We start from the raw sequence: 17,864 nt of genomic DNA on the forward strand, positions 1-17,864 counted from the left end.
TCTCGAAATAACATTTTATATCAATTAATTTGAAAAGCAATAAGTCATAACGATTTGACTTCACGACATTTTATTAAATTAAGTTACAATGGTTTGTATCATTATAATTATGTTAAGGATGGCTCACGTTAGACCGGGCCGTGTTGTTTTCTATGGAAAGCATCAGGTGATCGTCTGTCATGTCATAGAAATGTAAGCGCCGGAAGCTCCATCCCGGACATAGCCCGGTCTAACGTGAGTTATCCTTTATGGTATGTAATTTAATTGTCGATGTGAAGGATTTCCTCGTCGTCATGTAGAAGGATGCGACTCTCGCTCACTGAAGGCGATTCCAGCAGCGCCAGGTTTTCCACCTCGCCTGGGAAAAAGTGAAATCCGTTAATACCTACTTAATACGTATCATATTAAAAAGTCACAAAAGCTAAACTCATAATACCGTCGTGATATGATATTAGTGAGTAGGTACGGTACTCGCTTCCATATACCTGATGGTGACTGCAGAGTGCAGAAACTTATATAAAAAACAAGATACACTATTGTAATTTGATACGTGTCAACCCTGATACTAGTATTACATTACTTAATTATGAATAAATACTACTTTTTGATGCTCCTTTCCCTTGGTGATACACGTATTTGGTGAGGTTTTGGCTAGCCGCTCTCCCCCATTTAACCTAACGTACTTTTTAGGGTTCCGTACCCAAACGGTAAAACGGGACCCTATTACTAAGACTTCGCTGTCCGTCCGTCCGTCCGTCCGTCCGTCCGTCTGTCACCAGGCTGTATCTCACGAACCGTGATAGCTAGACAGTTGAAATTTTCACAGATGATGTATTTCTGTTGCCGCTATAACAACAAATACTAAAAACAGAATAAAATAAAGATTTAAATGGGGCTCCCATACAACAAACGTGATTTTTGACCAAAGTTAAGCAACGTCGGGAGGGGTCAGTACTTGGATGGGTGACCGTTTTTTTTTGCTTTTTTTTTGTTTTTTTTTTGCATTATGGTACGGAACCCTTCGTGCGCGAGTCCGACTCGCACTTGCCCGGTTTTTTTAATTTATTCATTCGACCTAATTTAAATATAAAAAATTGTATTGTATATAGTAAATCTTGTTTATTTTTCTATTTTTGTAAAAGTATCTACTCATGTGGTAGATATTGTAGTTTCATTCACTGTAGAAAAATACATTAAATCTTGCGTGATTTGTGCACAAGCCCTTATCAGCTTGAACGTTTAAATACGCGATTAAGACCCGAATAACAATTTAACTTTCTTTGACGTTTGATCGTAAACATGTACCTAACTTACCAATCCGAACAGTAAAGTTCATGGACTCGCTCTCATCCAGCATGGAGAACACGTTTTCTACAGGAATGTACACGTTCTGGGTGTGCTCCAGGAAGTCTGCGTCCTTCTCGCACTTACACGGACGTCTGCTTAAAACAAGTCAAAGTTAAAAATTCTGAAAATATTTTTTCTCTCTACTTTTTAGATAAAGAAATAACTAAACTCTGTGAAATTGAAACGTGTATATTTATTCTGACGTCGCAAAGAATATCTTTCAAAAGACAGTTAGAGTGGCAGCAGTGGGGAGTGGGTGTCGTCTCGGCCACTTGTTTACGTAACAAGTGATTGCTCGAGATGGTTCGTGTGTAATCTGATTATTCGTTAGGAATAAATAAACCATAGACATTTCAATATGTCGAATTATAAAAGTGATGTGTTAGTAAACTATCCGTACGACACGAATACAAATAGTGACATAGTGAAGTGCTACCATTGTGACACAGATAACAAAATAAAAAATTTCTACGATTGGTTGGACAATCAAACCAAAATTAAAGTACTTTCTTGCGAAAAATGCGACAAAAAGTCATGCGTCAAGTTATTTGCGCATACAACAGTTTCTCGAAATAAAGAAACAAACCAAATGGTAACAACGATAAAATACTACACGTTCTGCGTTGCAGAGAATAAGACAAGACAGGGGCGTGGCCCAGAGTGCACGGGCAAGGGCTGTAAGCAGCCTACTTACACCAGAGTAATAGATCAAGATAGATTCGTTAATAAGGAAATTATATCATGCAAGTTCTGCGGTACCGTAAATGAAATTACTGCTACGAGCCCTTCACTGAGGGATTCGCCCAAGATACGTCGCGTCGGTGAATGGATCACTATAAACCATCATCAACAGATGCGGCGCGATAAAGAAAAAAGCAATATAGAAAAGTTCAATAATACCCACAACCCGAAACCAAAAAATATTCAGGTGCCCACCCAAAACAGGTTTGATGCGCTCCGAAATCTTGAAGATAACATGTTAGTTGACGTGGAAAACGCGTCACTAAACTCTTTCGACCAAAATAGTATAACAAGCATGAGTGGATCACGAAAACGTGCAACATCGCCTGTTAGCGACACAGTCCCCAAAAGAGGTAAAGTGAACAAACCGGGTGCATCGTTTCAACAGGATCGACGACCACAAGACAAAAATAATGCAAAATCAAACAAACCTTCGGAAATAAAAAGTGATCAGTCAACAAAGAAAGACTCGCAGCAGAAAATGACTTCACATAAAAAACTACCGACTGTTGTATGTACACACGAAGGATGGGTAGAATCAACGTACATGTTTAAAAATATTACAGAAATAGCACGTCTACACAATTCTGACCTAAAAACAGATAAACGTTCCGGTAAGCTATTTTTCACACCGAGACAATTAGAAAACAGAAAAACACTAATAGAAGATTTAAAAAAACGACCGGGCTTTGAATTCCATACACATGGGACCAAACTTGAAAGGAAACCGTCAAAAAAAGTTGTAGCCAAAGGAGTTATAACCAGTGGCTATAATGAAGATGAAATAAAACAGGACATTAAAGAAAGATACGGTATGACACCAGAACGGGCAGTACCACTACGAAATTCGGCACTCGTGTTAATATTTAGTGGTGAAACGGACATGAAAGATATTAAAAACATCACAACAATCCTATACCAAAAATAGAAAAATACAGGGTAAAACCAACAGCTGTCACTCAATGTAAAAACTGCCTAGAGTTCGGTCATGTTCAAGCTCACTGTGGACGCAAACATGTATCCGAAATCGAGACTGAACAGAACGATGAAGGTAAAATCATAGAAATATGCTCAAAATGTCGTCAACCAGGGCACACTGCTAGGCAGGCAAAATGCCCTTTGTTTCAGGAGGAAATTAAGAAGCAACGAGAAAGAAGACTTCGTTTTCAACAAGCTAATAAAGAAAAATCAACATCTAATGTCAAACCTGGACATCGACAAAAAAATATTTCATCTGGTCTTGCGAAACTGGAAACTTCATACGCTCAAATTACCAAGGAGGACGAAACCTTGTTAGGAAAGGAAGACATAATAAACAAGATGTTTACATTCTTCCAAACAATGCAACAACAATTTATGAAACAGATGCAACAACAAATGCAGCAACTCATTCAACTTATCAGAAATGGATAGTAAAGGCAAGAGGATTACAACTAAGAACCTCAGAATCTTTCATTGTAATGTTCAAGGAATTAGAAACAAATTTACAGAAATTAAAAACCTAATAGCAAAAACAAATCCACACATTATAGTGCTAAACGAATGTAAAGTTGACTTCGAAAAACAGAAATTTAACATAAATGGTTATGACAAACTATACGATATGAGAGAAATTCATCTTGGTACAGCTGTATATTTAAAAAAAGGGTTGCGATGGAGTCAAGTTGAGTTAATACCGGGGCATGGTAACAATGATAGAAAAATTGAGGGGGTGGCTATAAAACTGACGACAAACTTCGAGACTGGAGAATCTATCATAGTAAGAGGAATATATGTACCAATAACAGGATATAGAAACATTCGTGAAGAGGTAGAAGATCTCCTTGAAAGCAGCGATGCGGTTAACATCGGAGACTTAAATCTACGAATGCTACAGTTGAATCACACTAGAACTGTTGGTGCTGGACTAGAAGTGCAAAGACGTATCGATGATGACCTGTGTACATTAAGACATACAGGTTTACCTTCAAGACCATGCCATGCAGGAAATGGTATATTGGACGTAGCTCTAATTACTGGAGAAGTAAGATATGCACGCGTACATTGTAAACATCTTGAATCAATATCTTCAGATCATCTGCCCTGGCTTTTCTGTATGGATATTGACATGGAGGAAGAGCAAAATGAAACTAGAAATATGCGACTGCTATACGAAGACGAACGTCTAGCAAAGCATTACATTGAGCTAATTGAAAATAATATCGATCCAAGTGCGCAGCTACTGACCGACGAACAATGTGAATTATATATAGAAAACATCGAAAAAACAGTTAACATGGCTTTGGATATTGTCGTACCAAAAAAGATTCAGGATAAAAAAGAATTACTACCATTGGAAATACAATCCATGATCAAAGATCGCAACGCTGCAAAACGAAATGTGAAAAGGACTGGTGGGCATTTGCAGGCTAGAATTAACTACAATAACGCTAAAAAACAACTTCAAAAAGCATTACAAGATTACAGAGAATCTACATGGACAAAGATAATAGAAAACACAAAAGACAACAGAACAAAAATGTGGAGAATTCAAAAGTCTTTGAAAAAACCACCACAAAAACTCCCCCATCTTGAAAGCTGTAATACTGAAAAAGACACTATAGATAAACTTGTCGATGCAGCAATAGTGAAGGAATCTCCCATACAAGAAACAGACGAAGGTAATGAACAATACACTCCGTATCAACCACTTGAAGAATGTAATGTTTTAGAAGTAAAAAAAGCTATTTACTGCTTTAAAAATAAAAAAGCGCCTGGGCCAGACCAAATCAAAGTAGATGCATTGAAGTTAGCGGGTCCTGCTTTTTACTGGGCTTTAACTAGAGTTATAAACTACGTCCTAATAACCGGCTACTATCCAAGGAGGTGGAAATTAGGCGAATGTATTTTTCTACACAAAGCTGGGAAAAACTATAAGGACGCTAAATCTTATAGACCCATTACTTTACTGAACGTCATGGGGAAGATTTGCGAAAAAATAATATATAGCCGCATTCTAAGGGCATGTCAACATTTAATTCCGGATTACCAGCATGGTTTTATGCACAAACGAGGCACAGGAACACAGATTCTGCGAACATCAAAATATATTTCAGATGCTTTAGAAGAAGGGCACAGTGTTGCTATGATTTCAACGGACTTGAGTAAGGCTTTTGACTCAATAAACCACAAAGGCCTTACATTCAAACTAATGGAAAAGGATGTCAGTAATAATATCATCAAAATGATTGAAAACTATTTGTTGAATCGAAAAGTGCGAGGAAGGTTCCGAACTACAACCGGAGATGAAGTGGAAGTCCCGCACGGAGTGCCTCAAGGGTCCATCCTGGGGCCTTTAATATTTAATCTGTATGTGCATGACATACCGAAGTCAGATATAGCCGGGCAGATGCTTTCACAGTATGCCGACGATTTGTGTATTTTAAATTCAGCACTTCGGCCGGATCAAGCTACACGGCGCGCTACATGAACGTTGGGGACTACGCTGTAACGTTGATAAAACAGAGTGCATAATGTTCACTAATAAAAGAGTACGTAGTGTACGTAACCCAAACGGTTATAAACCGACAGTTAAATTAAAAGGAGTCCATCTAGAATACAAAAACTGTGTTCGATACCTAGGTGTCCAATTAGATAAACGACTGAGTATGAACGAACACGTCAAAAGCGTTGTAAGAAAAGCTAAAAGTGTTAGAGGAATGTTAGAACCTATAATCGGCTACTACTCCAATGTAAACATAGAAACCAAACTAAAGGTTATTCAGGCATGTCTCCTGCCTGTACTAGACTATGGAATAGTACAACTACTCCCACGAGTAAGCAAGACGAACCTTTTAACGCTTGAGAGGCAATACCGCATGGCTCTTAAGTCTGCGGGAGGGTTTCCTCGTTCAATACCCACAGAAATGTTATGGGACTTACTAGATGAAGACCCATGGCATATTAGACTTCATGACTTACACCGAGACATGCTAGATAAGCTGAATAATTTGTGCATCCCGGGGTTAGAGAACCCTGGTCCACAATATGTTAAGTACGGTCAATATAACCCGATGATGTACAGTAACAGAATCGGCGAAATAGATTATGTCAGTAAAAAAGATAGACATAAATACGTGAGTAAAAGGAGCACACCCTCGAGGGAACATCTTTTAAAATAAAAATTAAGTGATAAATAATAAAAATATAATAAAAAGTGTAATTAAGTACATTACTTTCCTGTGAGCTGTAAATTGGCTACACGACATAAAATAAATGTATAGATCTTTAAGACATATTACATTAAGAACACACCCCCCTTTGGCGGACATAATTGTATGTAACAAAAATGATAAACAATAAAGAACTTTCTATTCTATTCTATTCTATTCATAAAAGGTTCACCACACTACCTACTTATCTACCAAGCACGAGATACTCTAAGGATTGCTTATACATATATGACACTACATTTATCACATGACGAAGTAGTGCAGTGCTGTATAGCCTTTGTTGCTTTGGTCTGTGCACAGACCAAAGCAACAAAGGGTTCGTAAAACTTCTCATTCACACTTGGCTCGTTATTTATTATACATACTTTGTCATTTTGGTTTGTGGGTAGTATACCCAGTAGTGGGAGCCTTTTTTAAGGTGACAGTCCATTTCCAGCGACAGCAGCACTACTACCCTATTAATTTTACTATGGAAATTGTCAATAACACCGACGCGTTCGTTCGTACTAGTAGTGCAGCTGCGGTAAGAAATGGAATGTTACCCTAAGACTACAGGAAGGGTACAAGGACACTTTTTTTTAATAAGATGTTAATCTTAAAATGCAGAATTCGTAATAAACTATTCCCTACTAATTTTTTTACGTTAAATATTGTCATATTATGCGTTTGAATTAAATCGTTCATAATTCTAAAACGCGATAACTCAAAGTGTTATGAAAGCCAAAGCGATCAACGATCATACATGTTCTTTCCATGTGGGTATCCAATTGCGTTTATCTTACCAATCCGAACTATGATAATCAAAATATTGTCGTTTGCGAACACGTATTTAAGAAGCTCATTTTAAAAATATGACGGCATTTAAATTTCCGCCCTAAAATCATTTTCCTTACAAAAAGATACTCATTTCTCCCCAAGGAAATAAACATAATTTTCAGCAAACTTGGTAAACGATGCGATATCATTAACAAACGGAAGATTAAGCCATAAATATGGCGGGTTCTGTTCAATTTGCACTTATCTTGGAGTGTTTAAAAAGATTTGGCCTATTTATATTATTGAAACACTCCTTAGGGAAAGAGTTTAAAATTAGGATAAACAAGGTGAATTGGGGTCGGTACTCGTAATGTCGGCATTAAGAGTATTTCTTATGCAAATGAAATAACGCGAAAATTCCCTTTTTATGCGTATGAAGAATAATAAATTCATATTTAACTCGAAAATTGAAGAGACGCATGGGGCCCCTTAATACAAATTGGTTTGTATCAAGTGTCATGACATGAGTTATGACCTGAATTCATTTTTCTTATTGTTTCTTTTTTAAGTAAGTACATTGCGGTTGAACTTTATTATTAATTATTGTATTATTTAATCATATTTTTGAGATTTCAATGTTTATGATATATTTTACTTTTTTAAGGAATTGTCATAAAATTTAGTATTAAAAAGGCAAGCTGTTTGGTTTCTTCCTGTAAACTATCACTCATACAATGACATGTAATACAAATACGAATATAAATGTTGGTTTCTTATTCATTCATACTACGAAATATAATATAACTATATTTTAATTTAGTGACATTATAATACTAATAACCATACCTAATATAATTCAGCCTATATACGTCCCACTGCTGGGCACAGGCCTCCTCTCATGCGCGAAAGGGCTTGGGCTATAGTCCCCACGCTAGCTCAATGCGGATTAGGGCCTTCACACACACCTTTGAATTTCTTCGCAGATGTATGCAGGTTTCCTCACGATGTTTTCCTTCACCGAAAAGCTAGTGGTAAGTATCAAATGATATTTCGTACATAAGTTCTGAAGGATTTGAACCCGCGACCTCCGGATTGAAATTTGGACGTCATATCCACTCGGTCACCACCGCTTACTAGCATGCCTAAATATTATAAAATTCAGTCACGTCTTACCTATACATTATTCTTTTACTTGGCAGACTCGGTAAAAATATATCAACTTCAAAGTAGAATTTCTCAGCGTGCTCATCATTCACCAAAACTGTCCACATCATTCTTCCTGGAAATAAAGAAAATAATAATTTGCAGGTTATTTCTGATGTCAGAATGATTTGGTTAATTTCGCTAAGAATATTTTTCTTTTCGTCTGAGAAAACACCAAATTGCATCAATATCGGTGCTTTGGGAAATTTAATTTAAAAATAAGGTACTGCAGGAAAATGTCGGCTATGTGTACGTTTCCGGTGCGTATTGAATTAATTCTATTGAAGATTGCAGTAATATGTTAATTGGACCTTTTATTTTATTTTACATACAGCCTGCCTACCAGTAAGCGCCTACGCCTACCGTTGCCTTCGGACACTCCCAGCTGGGGAGTTTGTACAAAAACCGGTACATTCCTTTTTTTTGAATAACCCCATACTGTTGTCCCTCAGGGTTCCCAATTTTGAAATACATACATTATTGCACAGTTAGGGAATTATCATAAGCCTAAACCTAAAATAGCCTGAACTGAAATTCTGAAAAAATAATATAGTAAAACTTACCTCCTCTCTTATCATAAATCTGGTAAACGTTGAACACCTTCTCGTAGCACTTAAGCAAGAAGTAGTTGAGAACAGGCTCCGTCCTCTTGGGGTCCCACTTGTCCTTCACGGTGATGAACGGGACTTCGGTGACTCGAGACTTGTGCTCGACAAAACAGTGGTCCATCCACTCTCCAGCTCTGCCTTCCCATTTGCATTCTCCTGCAAAAAAGATTATACGTTCACTTTTAATTGCTGGCTGCTCTGATTAGGTATAGATATCTTATCTTACACACACTTATCTCCCACAAGGTGGACTGACGACCTGATAAAGGTCGCGGGAGTCCGCTGGATGCGGGTGGCGCAAGACCGGTCATTGTGGCACTCTTAGGGGGAGGCCTATGTCCAGCAGTGGAGGCCTCTGGCTGATATGATGATGATGACGATGATGATGATGATCTTATCTTATGGTTTTCGGGGGCCCTTGGACTCTTCCACCCATAGGGATCTTTTGTGCATTTACCCTATAGGAAAGATCCGTCAACTACTCACGAGCTTTTTCCACCATCTCCATACGTCGGATGATGTTATGGAGCTCATGGGTAGCGTTTTAAAGTCCTTTGGTTTGGCTGGAACTGCTCCAAAGTCCTTCATTATTTGTCTGGCGAGGGCGTGACATTCACACATTAGGTGAATATACTTAAGTCCGTAATATTAATTAGCACTTGTTTAAAAGGTTGGCACATTTGGATGGCAACTGCAGCAGCTTTTCAAACACAGAGTCGTTGTGTTGGTGCAAATGGTGCCCTGCGGCAGTGTGAAATAATTAATAGCTATCACTATCGACTTCCTTCATTAAACTGCGTTGCTCTCGCGATAATGAAGTTGTCCTAGCCTATTTTTGTTAAGGCGACTATGATCAGAATACTAGCCCCTTAAATAACTTATTGAAGAAATAATGGGTCAATCGAGACAGAACTGATTGGAAAAGGATTTTGTTGTTTGCTGTTCTTATACCAGCTAAATATAGTGGGGCTCCTAGGCATAATATAATGCAGTCGCTGTGACCGAAATCAGTCAGGAGAAGAGAGAGAGAGAGAAAGAGAGAGAAAGATAGACAGAGAGAGAGAGAGAGAAAGATAGACAGAGAGAGATAGAGAAAGATAGACAGAGAGAGAGAGAAAGATAGAGAGAGAGAGAGAAAGATAGACAGAGAGAGAGAGAGAAAGATAGACAGAGAGAGAGATAGACCAGCTAGATGCACAATAATGTGGTAATAAGGGATAAAAATAATTGAACAGGTGATCACTGACTACTCGAATCATCTTAAATTTGCATTATTACCATAAACTCGGGCCATGAAACAGTTGATGATGCGATACTGGCAATGCGCAGAGTGCTTCTCGAGCAGCGGCAGCGTGGCGTGCTTCGGGCAGCCGCTGTTCACGCAGGGGAACAGCACCTTGTTGGCCAGAGATTCCAGCACCATCGGCCGGATGAGAGAGAACTCTTTCTGAAATTATCACGGTTTACTTAGGGTGGAATTACATCTGTCAGCATCGAGCTGCATTTTATCTATGAGAACTTGCTCGTTTGTATGAAGATGCGTACGCATCGGAAAGCTGAAAGCATGCGTATATGCATCTTCATACTAACGAGAAATTTCTCCTAGGTATATAAAATGCGGCTCGATGCTGACAGATGTGATTCCACCCTTATTATGGTCAAGCAAATCTTGTCAGTAGAAAAAGGCGTGAAATTCAAATTTTCTATAAGACGATATCCCTTGGCGCCTACATTTGTCAAATTTGCGCCTTTTTCTACTTTCTACTGACAAGATCTGCTTCACCAACTATATTAAGAAGTGGTGGTGGGCGAGTGGATATGACGTCCGACTTTCAATCCGGAGGTCACGGGTTCAAATCCTGGCAAGTCAAATGTTGAACAATGAGTTTTACGGAACTTATGTACGAAATATCATTTGATATATTGACCATTAGCTTTTCGGCGAAAGAAAACATCGTGAGGAAACCTGCATGCATCTGCGAAAAAAATCAAAGGTATTGTGAAGTCCCTAATCCGCATTGGGCTAGCGTGAAGACTATAGCTCAAGCCCTGCCGCGCATGAGAGGAGGCCTGTGCCCAGCAGTGGGACGTATACTATACAGGCTGCAATTATTTGTTTATTAGCTATTATTGATATTTACATTTTAGCTGACTTAGGCCTGAACGGCTTCAATCTAATTGGTTACATACAATGAAATCAATTTCACCCGATAAACAATCTGAGCCATAAATCGTCGTGGGCATATAAATAGGCGCTTTTGTTTGCTAGAAATCAATTATGGTAACAATTGGTGGAAGCCTAGCCACGTATCAGTGAAATTGTGTATTTAAGTACCTTAGTATCAAACTAGTTATTATGTTGCTGGATTCGTCGATCTATGAACTCAAAACAAAAAAGGCCGTTTTTACTTAGGACGCATAGATTAACGAATCCAGCAACATAAAAACTAGTTTGATGTATTCAAAAGGTACTTAAATACACAATACAGCCCGTAGCAGCCTCCCTTTTAAATACATTTCTTTAAATTTAAATGATCACGATTGTTTAGCAGTGGCGCTGGTGTTCACGTTAATATCACGACTAAGAAGCATTATTAACAAACAGTTTAATATAAAATGGTACACCTACCTTGCATACATGGCACTGGAAGCTCTTTTCAAAGCAAGATCCACATATGCTATGTCCGTCCACACACAAGTGGATGGGGGGTTTCATGTACTTGTTGCATTTGGTGCATGTTAGATCCCTCACTAGGCTCTCGTAGTGGTCCGTCTCAAGCAGGGTACCCAATACCACTGGAAATATTGTAGAATAGAGATGCCTTATTTTACGTCACGTTATTTGAGAAATTGGCCGCAATAATAGCTAAGTAGATTCCTTACAATGAGTTTATTTTGTTATATTTGTGAAGAAAACTACATATAGTACTTGTATGTATTCCTCACCTAATAAGTGTTCTAAAATCAAGTAAAATTAATCTTGATACAATTTGTAGTATTGGTAAAGTTCAAGCAAAACCTCGTCATACTTAATTCGCAAATACATAACACTCAAATGCATGAAAAGTCCTACAGCAATGATAGCGTAACAAATAAGAGTAGAAATTAAGAAATGGCAATACTGTAGTGTCGTCTCTTTCAAAACAATTTATAGGTATTTATTATTATCATGCCACATTTTAATTTCTACTCTTTTTGTATATATGAGATTGAAAACTATAAACTAAGTAATTAAAAAAAAAAGATATTTCAGAGATGTCGATGCCGCAATGCGTACATACATACAACACATGCGGTTACTGAACACATCATAGAGAGCTCATAATATGTGTGTAGATAAAACAATTTATGTAGGTAACTGTACATAATTGGGCATTAAACACTCGTGTGATCCTATTATGAAACTCGCTTCGCTCGTTTTATAAACCCACACTCGTATTTTTTTATGACTTTTATTATGCAGCCGTCAATAAATAAATACAAATCAACGGAATATTTTCTTTAATAATAACAATTTTTCAAAATCCAAGTAATGACGATATCATTTAGTACATAATTGATAGCCTAAATCGATAACAAAGCAATTAGTATATAGAATCCGTATTGAGGACAAATTGAATAAAAAAAATAAGTATTATTTTTTAATCTTTCTTACAACATTACTTTAAGTTATAAGAGATACTTACTTAAAGGCATCATTCTTAAAAACAACTTAAATACTTATAAGTACACTTAATATCATCACACATCCGTACATTTTTTCACTGGCTAATCATTATATTTCTGTATCAACATCGTATAATATCACTTCCTTAATTGTAACATGAAAACTTCATTTGTTTATTTGTTCAATAGTTAGTAGCAATAGTAGTCTTAAGGACACCTTCACAGAACGAACCACAGGTGCGCGCGACTATAATCAAATTATACAACACAAAAACATATAGGCCAGACTAATCTAGCAAACTAACCAGACACACAACTAATAATAGGTACTAACATTTTTTTCCCGCGAGTGACGTTGTAGACGACATCATAGAAATAACCCGCTGCACTACACCACGTCAAATACAAATTTGCACTTTGTAAACACTGAATCATGGGGAACTATTGACGTTAGTCGATTATCTTGTAATCGTTCAGCCATTTTCAGTGATAAGGTTGGTGACGTTGGTGTACACGAAAGAGGACTGGGCTAGTTCTTGGCGACAGAGTGAGACGGTGTATTTTTAGACAAGGCCGGTAGGGCCGCGAGAGTGAATCGTCCGACTAGACTATGAATAGTCCATCATCCAGTGTCATGGTTACGAGCATTTTATAGCATTTGGGTACCCTATTAACTAAATTTTAATGATATTTTAATGATATTTATTTCAGTAAAACCTTGCGGTTCTCGGCTGGAATTTTTTACAGTGATCATTCTTTTGATGTTTCTATTTATTTACCGTATAATAACATCGGGTTGTAATTGGTAACAAAAATACAAGTTGAATATATTGAGTAGTTTCAAACTTATGGATGCGAGGTTATTTCAAAATTAACCAAATGGACTAGCCAAGTGTATTTACGTCAGCAAACATCGTAAATAATTTTAATACATTTCGTTACGTTCGAGTTACGAAATGACCTATTACTTTGAATACAGTATTCTATTAATGAGCGTAACAAATGCGGGAACAAAATATTAACTGCCCCTCTGAAACAATAACTTTTTATATTCATATCCTTGAGTTTCTTTATTATAATTTTAGAGGCTTTTAATTACATACATCTGAGCCCTTAAAGCATATAACCTAATATACTATGGTCGACTACTCCTAGATATCATATGAGTGTTTAAAAAAATTCGCGGCCCTGGTGTCTAAGTATATCAAAATAAGCTAAGTGAACAAGTGTGTCAAGCCATGCATGAATTCGTATTCAACTGCTATACATTTTGTAATAAATACCTTTACCAATATTTCTATTGGTAAAGGTATTTATTAAAAAAGATTTCTCTTTTTATATTTAAAAGCCACCGTTATTAACAATGTACAAGATATTGATCAAACGTATCTCCTGATAAGCTATCGGTATCAGTGCCGCAGTATACCGCATTTGATTTGCGTAATTGTTATTTATCGGTACTTATAGCAACCTGTACCTACTTTATCACTGATTAAAACAATTCACTTACTTTTATTAAAACACAACACAATAGAAATTTTAAAACAAAATACTACTTTGCAAGATTTCTAGCTAACATTTACATTATAATAAGTGGCATCTCTAATAATAACTTCCATTTTATTCCACTTTACTGTAGTTAAGTAACTATTGCATGTGTAACTGTGGCGAAATATAGGAAAATCACAAAAACAATAATGTATAGTGAATATCTAGCCCGTTTTTACTAGCAGTTATAATGTACTTTGATTGGTTTGTTTTTAATACGTTCGATGTTTTGAGAATACTGAAATTAAAATACAAAAAAAAATGTTTTTAATCCACACTTAGTTGCGCAGAACTATGTATTATATATATATATATATACTTTTTATACCTAAAAGATGTAAGTAAAAGACAACATTTAAGAACTAATATTACGGTAGGTAAGTATACGTACATTCGTTCAGTATAAGTATTATAACAAAAGGACATTTTCTACAGCAATATATAAAGTTACTTTCAAAGTAAACACCATGAGCGCTTTACCGCGCTATAGGTTTCACTGTTGTCTAGCTTCAGAGGGATTAGGTTCCGTAATCCAGGACACGAGTCTGGCTTCACGCGGACTCTTTGTTTGTTACTTAATTTTTTCCAATAATTGAAGACATCAATATTGAAGAACATAACAACATATATGTTTATATTTTTTATTAACGCAGTGCAATATTTCGAATTGCAGCGTGGACAATGTTAAAATGGAAACAATACATAAAACTTGACCGCTTACAAATTTATTAAGAAAGTGAACTGAAAACCAAAGCAGTCATACTCGAGTAACATGTTTATTTGGTGCAGTGCAATGTGCTTTTAGAGGTGTTTTGATTTTGCTTTAAATAGCCATAAATATTTTTATTTTATAATTAAATTAAATTAATGCAGCAACTTTATACATTTATTAGCGTTTGCATCAAATCCGGTAGTTCTGATTTTTTGGAGACTTGTTTATGATATTGGCTCAACTTATAATCCTTTCAGTTATTTATTTATTTATTATTTTTTTTGGATTTCACGGGCCTATAAATCCCGGTCTTTTGATAGGCTTGCGTGGGGATATAGATCCAACACGTAGAGGCCCCTTGGAGAGCTTTAATGTCATGTAGAACATTATTATTTATTATTATTATTTATTTATACTTGTCTAAAAAATTCTAAAACAGCTTTTTGATTACTCGTATTTTTGAGTATTGTAAAAACTACATAACTTTAGACTGAACTGCTTAGCTTTCAATGTAGTGAAAGAAAACGCTTAGTCACTATAATATTACTTACAGAGTAAAACAGACCAATGTTGAGTCATTCGTCTTATTGGCTTTTGCTAATTTCACGGGAACGGTGATTCGCGCCCAAAGCCGTTCCTGATATTCTGCGGCAATTCAGTGGTTGAAATAGAAGTGCCATTATATTGCATAAAAATCGTCAGATAAAAAGCTGCTAGTCGCAATCTTCGGGGTTTTTACGTATTTGATTTTGTTAATTATTTCTTATTGATGAAATCTTTGGTTTTGAACGTAACTTATTGTTTGTGATTAATCTGGAATAAATAGTAAGTATGCATTGACTAAAAATATTTCTTAAACTACTTACTATGTTAAGACACGACACTTTCTTTAAAACTAAAATATTAAAAGGCAAAATCGAAGCTAGGAGAGGAAGAGGAAAACCACGAGCAAGCTATACACAACAACTAAAAGCAAAAGCAAATGTCGTGTCTTACAGGGACCTAAAGAACCTCGAAAACTGGCGCATACTCCACCGACAAGAGCCATGCTCTTAAATTATGATGATGATGAAACTTACTATATACATGGGGGTCAAATCGATAGTCTTTAAGGTTCTATATCATATTGACCTTTTGCTTGATCCGTACTGAATGTAACATCTTGTACCTATAAATCGTTTCTTAAGCAACAAGACACAAGGCAGTTAAAAGCAGAATAATAATAATATCACCTGGTCGGCGATGGTGTTGACGCTCCGTCAATAGCTAAGATAATATCTTACCAACTTTTCAACTATGATACTCATATTATGAGTCAAAAAAGGCGATAAAAAATCTATGAAAAAGACCAAAAACAAAACTTTTCGAATAAAAATTTTACAACTGATAAAAACTCCTTGGTCAAAGTTAAAATGTTTAATGCTGTTAGAACGTTTTGTGTATTTATAACTCGAGTTATTTTCACTTGGCCGGTTCACTTTCAGTTTATTTGAATTCTAATGAATCCCTTTTTCTTATACCTGTTTTACTCCCATCGGAAAAATGCCAAACAAATTTCATTGCGTTTCGTTCTCAATCAGTTTTGTTATTATATCCATAACATTAAGCTGAATGGAATTTCTCATTAAATGAAAAACTGTTGTTGTTTTACTGTTCCATTGTCAGAGATAGTCAGAAATAATGAAAGTCAGTAGGTGTTTACGGGAAAAATTATTTATATGAAATACATTCGTTTATTTACGAACTCAAAACGATAATTTCAATGGTCTCGAATAAAGTGCTTGTACAATACGATCACAAAAGCTCCAGTAATACGAGGCGCTCGTTAGGCCGTCAAAGTTACGGCGTAGGCTGTGAGCTGTGAATTTCAACAATCGATATGCAAAGTTCTCTTTTTTCTTGCACGCTGGAGAATTTGAAAAACTGACGCAGTAGTTTTATTGTAGTGCTAGTTTAGCTCTATCAATGTATTGTCCAAGGCAAAAGAATATGCTATTATTAACTGTTGCCCGCGACTTCGTTCGATTTTCTTTTTCACTGGATTCGTTAACAAGAAAGTAGCATCGTTACTTGATTTTTTTTTAGTTTCAGTAATTAATTAAGTCAAAATGGCAGGATTGTAACTATGTCCATATAATATTATTTACTCGTAAAATGATCAGAAATCCGTCATTAAAATCTGTCGGGCTAGGTACGCGTTTCATCGTGTATTTCTAGATTTTTTAGCACTATACAATGTACCTACACCATTTGTATGGAGCCAAGATGTTTCAAAAATAAAGTTTCCAATTTCCAAATCAAAACACTTTTTCGATATTCTCGGCAAATTATGCTCGAGCACAGATGTTCACTTTAAAAGTTAAACATTAAGAGTCGAGGTAAAAATGAAAAGTTCGCGAACAAAAGGGGCCGTGTCTCCAGTATATGAGAGGGCTTTAAGGGTGACACTAAATTATTGACAGGCTCAAACCCTCATTAAACGTCCAAGGAACGCGCAATCATAAAAATTCGCTAGCATTTTTAACCGACTTTTACAACGAGAAGGGTCTCATTAAAAATTTCGGCGTGAAAGTGTTAAACGTGCTTTTGCAAGTTTAGAAGTAAAATTGAAGTAATAAAAGCAAAAATACATTTTTACCCAAGAATTTATATTTATATTCTCTTAGACGTTTTAAATGATGGTGGAGTAACAAATTGTTGTTTAGGTAATGGCATGTGTCCTTTAGTTAAAAATATATTTAAAATTGTATAGGTATGTAAACTGTACTACGAGTATCATTTTATTATAATATAATAGTGCGATATTAGTTACTCAAAAGACGTCGCTAATTAGGATCGCTTTTAAAAAGTCATTATTAGTATAATTATATACTTTAATAAAAACATCATCTTTACAGTAACATTATAAGGTACGCTACGCTCAAGTTAGAAAATAAAGGGACCAAAAAAATAAGTTCAAAAACTAAAACCCGACTACTGCAAATTGCGCTCTAAAAAGTATGAAACAAGATAGAATTCTTATCTGAAATTATTAAACAGGAAATATTATAAATGTTTACATTTTTTAATAAA

The 17,864-nt window shown here is 36.1% G+C and overlaps 1 protein-coding gene across 2 annotated transcripts; it reads right to left on the reverse strand.

The window, feature by feature from the left end:
• Positions 1-221: 221 nt before the first annotated feature.
• LOC134668558 (zinc finger TRAF-type-containing protein 1-like) lies at positions 222-13,109 on the reverse strand. Of its 2 annotated transcripts, none has more exons than XM_063526005.1 (7): positions 12,867-13,109; positions 11,496-11,662; positions 10,145-10,313; positions 8,822-9,022; positions 8,229-8,334; positions 1,315-1,439; positions 222-358 (listed from the first exon to the last, which is right to left on the reverse strand). In XM_063526005.1, exons 1-7 carry the CDS (start codon positions 12,901-12,903, stop codon positions 261-263), a joined length of 903 nt encoding a protein of 300 aa, XP_063382075.1. In that variant the 5' UTR covers positions 12,904-13,109; the 3' UTR covers positions 222-260. The 2 variants fall into 2 exon arrangements, with proteins under 2 accessions (XP_063382075.1, XP_063382076.1); XM_063526006.1 differs by lacking the exon at positions 12,867-13,109 and adding an exon at positions 12,553-12,661.
• Positions 13,110-17,864: the final 4,755 nt, after the last annotated feature.

This window comes from Cydia fagiglandana, chromosome 11, assembly GCF_963556715.1.
Source record: "Cydia fagiglandana chromosome 11, ilCydFagi1.1, whole genome shotgun sequence".
NCBI classification, from domain to species: domain Eukaryota; kingdom Metazoa; phylum Arthropoda; class Insecta; order Lepidoptera; family Tortricidae; genus Cydia; species Cydia fagiglandana.